The sequence below is a fragment of the Lactuca virosa genome, chromosome 4, assembly GCF_052849685.1.
Source record: "Lactuca virosa cultivar CGN04683 chromosome 4, Lactuca_virosa_CGN04683_v6, whole genome shotgun sequence".
Classification (NCBI taxonomy): Eukaryota; Viridiplantae; Streptophyta; class Magnoliopsida; order Asterales; family Asteraceae; genus Lactuca; species Lactuca virosa.
This window is the reverse complement of record NC_136429.1, coordinates 280,533,873-280,539,246: the sequence shown is the minus strand read 5'-3', so window position 1 is coordinate 280,539,246 and position 5,374 is coordinate 280,533,873. Positions and strand designations below refer to the sequence as shown.

The window sequence follows — 5,374 nt, the reverse complement described above, 5'->3', positions numbered from 1 at the left end:
AAGGCTTCGGTCCTTGTAAACGGGAGCCCGTCAGAAGAATTTTTTATTCAGAGAGGCCTTCGTCAAGGTGATCATTTATCTCCGTTTTTGTTCATTCTTATAATGGAGGGTCTTCATGTTGCTATTACAGATGCTATGGAGGCGGGTGTTTTTCGAGGTATAAAAATTGGATCTTTGACTCTTTCTCACTTTCTTTATGCGGATGATGTGTTGCTTATGGGAGAATGGTCTAGAGAGAATGTTATCTGCTTGGTTCATTTATTTGATTGTTTTTTCTATGCTTCGGGTCTTAGAATAAATCTTCATAAATCCAATCTTTTTGGTATAGGGGTCGATTTTTGTGAGGTTATGTCGGTTGCTACCGTGACTGGTTGTAGACCTGCTAAACTTCCTTTTTCTTACCTGGGTTTACCCGTGGGTGTTAGTATGTCAATGATTAAAGGTTGGAAGCCAATAATTGACAAGTTTCAGAAAAAACTGTCAAATTGGAAGGCAAATATGTTATCTATCGGTGGTAGATCAGTTTTGATTACTTCTATTATGGGTTCGTTAAGGAACTACTATATGTCCCTTTTTCTGATGTCGGTGCAGGTTAGGAAATATTTGGAATCCATGCGTGCTAAATTTTTTTTTGGAGATTTGATGGGAGTTCTAAAAAACTTTCTTGGGTTAATTGGAATTTGGTGTTGGCTTCCAAGGAGAAAGGAGGTCTCGGTTTTGGTAGTCTTGAGGCTATTAATCTTGCTTTGATCCAAAAATGGCGTTGGAGGTTTGTTAAAGAAAAAAATTCTTTATGGGTTAAGGTGATTTCAGCTCTGTATGATTATCCGATTGGTGTTTGTTGTAGTATTTATAGACTTACGACTTCGGGGGTTTGGTCTCGTATTATTGGTTCCATTAATACCATGCATGAAAGGGGTATAATTCCTTTTTCGTGTCTCAAGAAGATGGTGGGGAATGGAAGAACCACTCGATTTTGGTTGGATACTTGGATAGGTAATATTCCTTTAAAAGATCGTTTTTCACGTTTGTTTTATCTAGAGCAAAATCGTAATTGTTCTACAGCGGATAGATGGGACGATGGTTGGTATTGGCTTTGGAATCGTAATTTTGAAGGTGGAGCTTTACAAAGTCAATTTGAATACTTATTATTGTTGCTTCGATCCTTTCAACCGAACCTAAAGGAAGACGATTGGCGGTGGGAATTGAATGGTGTTCTCAATTTCAATGTGAATGAAATTAGAAAGCATATTGATAATGAGTGCTTACCGGATGGTACTCTTGTGACCAGGTGGAATCGCTTCGTTCCTAGAAAGGTAAACATATTTATTTGGAGATTGTTAATTGGTCGTTTACCTACCAGGTGGAATCTTAGCATCAAAGGTTTGGATATCCCTTCGTTGCTTTGTCCATTATGTGATAAACAGGTGGAAAATGGAGATCATGTTTTCTTTTTATATGAAGAAGTTTATGTTATCTGGCAAATGGTGTTTAGATGGGTGGATTTGGTGCTTCCGGGTGTGGATATACTACATGATCTATTTTTTTGGTTGGATATGGTTTCGATCTCGGGTAATAAAAAGACAGTTTTAGAGACTATTATTCAAACTATGGGTGATTTGGAGATATCGTAATGGTATCATTTTTGGAGATTCTAATCCGATTAAAAACCGGATTTTTGAAGATAGAGTTGATTTTTCTTATAATTGGTTTAGTTCTAGAAATTTTAAAACTAAAACTAATTGGGTTGATTGGCTTGAAAACCCAATTCTAGCTATTTCTTTGTAATTTCTAGCTTCTTGCTAGTTTCGTTTTAATAATATTTGGTTGTTCAAAAAAAAATATTAATATAGCACTTCTAAAAACTTGATATATTTGATAAAATGCAATAATTGTATGATTTATTTTTTTTAATGTATATAAAATAGTCACGACTTGAAAAACATCATTGTTAGTCATGGTTTAACTTTGACATTGCCGCCAAGCCTCAGGTTATTTAAAACCTTGGTTATACCTTCTAATTTACACAATTAAGCAATCAACAATAGGAATTAATATAAAGTTCAATAAGACTTCAATGCATGTGGGTGGAATTGATTAAACAAAAAGTTCATACCATTGAACTCATTGTGAATTGTGGACCCCGTGTATATAGTTATTAAATAGAAAATCATTTAAAGTATATTATCAATACCATTTTATTTAATAAAAGTTATACAAAATATAATTTAAAGATACAAACCATTTATTGTTAGATGATTCAAATCTATCAATGGAGATAGGAATCTTTAATTGTTCAAAGTTTGTTTAGAGGATTTTCATTCGTTCATTCAGAGGTCTCTTGGGTAACGGATGTCGATCAATTCAGAACGTGTTGATGGTTCCATCCGAAAGCTATCATATATAGCACCTAAACTTACTTCATATTAGGGATGATAATTTAGTTCGAAAACCCGAACCGAATTAAGCCCAAATAAACAATTCGATTCGGGTTTTGGGTATCTATATTATGTTTATTCGGTTATCGGGTTATTCGGTCTAGGTTACCCAAATAAAAGCTTGTTCGGTTCTAAATACCCCACCCGAATAAGGATTCCTCGTCCCCTTTCTCCTATCGACAGAAATCAAAATCACGATTCAAACTCTTGTCCTCATCGTTCATAATAGAAAAGAAAAACCCTACGCTCGTTCTCGTCGTTTAAAAATCCACTAATCTTCTCAAACTATTTTCAAACTCGAAATCACTTTTGTTGATCATTCATCTTGTTTCAGACTTTCAAAAATCGACCATTCCTATTGTCTCTAAGGATTCATGAATTTATACTTTTGTTTACTCATGAAAAATTGGGCTTTAACTCAAAAAACTCAAGTAAAAATTAATTCTGATTATGTTAATCTACTACGTAAATGTTATTCTTTGAATGTGTTATTGTGTTATGTTAGTCTTTGAATCTTTTATGTTGATGTATAAAAGTACATTGTTATTCTATTGTGTTAGTCTTTGAATATTTTATGTTGATGTATAAAACTACATTGTTATTATATTATTCGGGTTATTCGGGTTATAGAATCCTAATACGGGTTATTCGGTTTTTTCGGTTATATTAAGTTCTTAATCATCTTGTACATGTTATTTGGGTTATTTGGGTAATAAACGCACCGAACCGATTAATACTCGAACCGTTCCGAACCCGTATTGGTTAATTGGTTCGGTTTTCGATTCATACAACTACCCTTATTCAGTTTCGGGTTATTCGGGTTCGGATTTTGGTCTGGTTCCAACCCGAATAACATCCCTAATTCATATATCCACAAAAATTGAGAAACTATCAAAAAACAGTGATAGACATATATAAGAGCATTAGCAAGCCTTTACTCAGATAACATTAAGAACACGCTAAATATATGGATAATCTTCTTTTACAAGTACGTATGAGCCATAAGGCAAAGATCATTCCTCTTGTGCATGGTTATCCCAGGGTTAACATCAAAATCTATATCTTCCTTGTTCATACCATTGGGCAACCCCCAATCAAACAAGTAAACAAGATTAGCAAGCAAAAGATCCACAGTGACAACTCCCATTGAGATTCCAGGACAGATTCTTCTGCCCGCCCCAAAGGGAATTAACTCGAAATCATTCCCTTTAAAGTCAATATTGCTTCCCAAAAACCTCTCCGGCAAGAACTCCTCTGGGCTCTCCCAAGATTCAGGGTCCCTTCCGATAGCCAACACATTAACAAATACAAGGGTTTTCGCTTTGATTTTGTAGCCATGTAAAATTGTATCTTTTGTTGTTTCGCGTGGTACTAGAAGTGGAACCGGAGGATATAACCTAAAGATCTCTTTTACAACTGCTTTCAAATAGGTAAGTTTTGAAAGATCGTCTTCATCGACTTTACCCTTCTTTCCAACTACTTTTCTCACTTCTTCTTGTGCTTTCTTCATTACATTCGGGTTCTTTATCATTGCTGTCATTGCCCAAACCACTGTAGCCGTACTAGTATCTGTTCCGGCTACCAGTATATCCTAAAAGACAAACAAAAGACCAGTTAGACACTAGATCCAAGAAAGAGATCACATAGAAGTGAGGCAAACTTACAAAATTTTATTCAGCCAATGAAGAGAGAGTATATATTAATTACCATGAGCAAGGCTTTAATGTGATCGTACGTGAGGTTTAGGGATTGGTCTTCTTTGAGTCGTAGTAAAATATCAATAAAATCCTCTTCTTTATCAAGCGACTTTGGGTTTGGAGAACTGAGGTGTTCCTCAATGAGTTCTTGGTAAAACACATCAAAGTATTGGAAACATTTATCTAACCTATCCTTCTTGCCCAATAACTTATCAAACAAACCCACAAAAGGCAGACCTGGCCAAATATCTGAAACAAAGAAATCCGCCATCATCGCCTGAACTTCAGTAAGTAGTCGAGGAACCTCCTCTCTTTCCTGTTCATCTTTGTACCTCCTGCTAAAAGCCAATCTCATCATTATACTACTAGCCACACTCTTCATGAGTTCGCTCAAGTTTACTGGCTTTGACGATAGAGTCAGCTCATGTATCTTTGACATGATACTGGAGACCTCATCTTCTCGAATATACCTAAAACGTTCAACTTTTTTAGGTCCTAACAAGTTAACCATAAAAACCTTTCTCATCTCTCTCCAGTACTCGTTGCAGGGTGAAAAAATGACTTCGAGGCCATTGTAAGATACCTTTTGTTGGCCAATCAATGAAGGCCTATTGCAAAAGATGATATCTTGGGTTTTCAATACTTCTTTCACTAGACTCGCTGAAGAAACAACGATAGCTGGGATGAATCCCAACTGGAGGGATACGATTGGACCGTAGGATTTGGAGAGTTGCCATAGGGACGTATGGAGGTTTGAGTGATTTATCTGGTGCAAGTTTCCGATGAAGGGTAGTCCAAGAGGGCCTGGTGGACTGAATCTTGATCTCTTTTTGATAAGTTTGAGAAGAAGGAAGATGAGAGGAAGAGACAGAAGAAGAAACAGCTGTAGAAGCAATGCCATTATTGAGATGTTGGACATCCTCTGGTACTCAATTTTGGTTTTATAGAAAACGTCGGGAAGGGAATGATTAAGACAACGGTTACCGCTTCTTGGGAGATGAAATTGGAAAAAACATAAATGTCTTTATCTTAATGTGATAATATCGGAGAAAATAAGAGCTATAGAAAAACTCCAAAAATACGCGCCAGTAGACAAATCAGTTTATCAGACTGAAGCGGACTGGTTTTTAAATCGGTATGATATTTTCACTAAAATGGAAAAAACATTTTGAGGCAAAACCGGTTTGGTAAAAAAATGTCCGAACCTATAATTAAAGCCGGTTTAATAAAAACCGTTGG

At 35.9% G+C, this 5,374-nt stretch overlaps 1 protein-coding gene across 1 annotated transcript; it reads right to left on the bottom strand.

Annotated features, from left to right (window-relative positions):
• Nucleotides 1–3,327: 3,327 nt before the first annotated feature.
• Nucleotides 3,328–5,108, bottom strand: LOC145108322 (6,7,8-trihydroxycoumarin synthase-like). The gene is made up of 2 exons (XM_079045341.1): nucleotides 4,146–5,108; nucleotides 3,328–4,029 (listed from the first exon to the last, which is right to left on the bottom strand). Exons 1-2 carry the CDS (start codon nucleotides 5,052–5,054, stop codon nucleotides 3,421–3,423), a joined length of 1,518 nt encoding a protein of 505 aa, XP_078901467.1. The 5' UTR covers nucleotides 5,055–5,108; the 3' UTR covers nucleotides 3,328–3,420.
• Nucleotides 5,109–5,374: the final 266 nt, after the last annotated feature.

Coding starts and splice junctions, on each gene's coding strand:
- LOC145108322 (XM_079045341.1), bottom strand. CDS start 5,054: ATGTCCAACATCTCAATAATGGCATTGCTTCTACAGCTGTTTCTTCTT. Junction 4,030..4,145: donor ACATTAAAGCCTTGCTCATG/GTAATTAATATA, acceptor TTTGTCTTTTAG/GATATACTGGTAGCCGGAAC.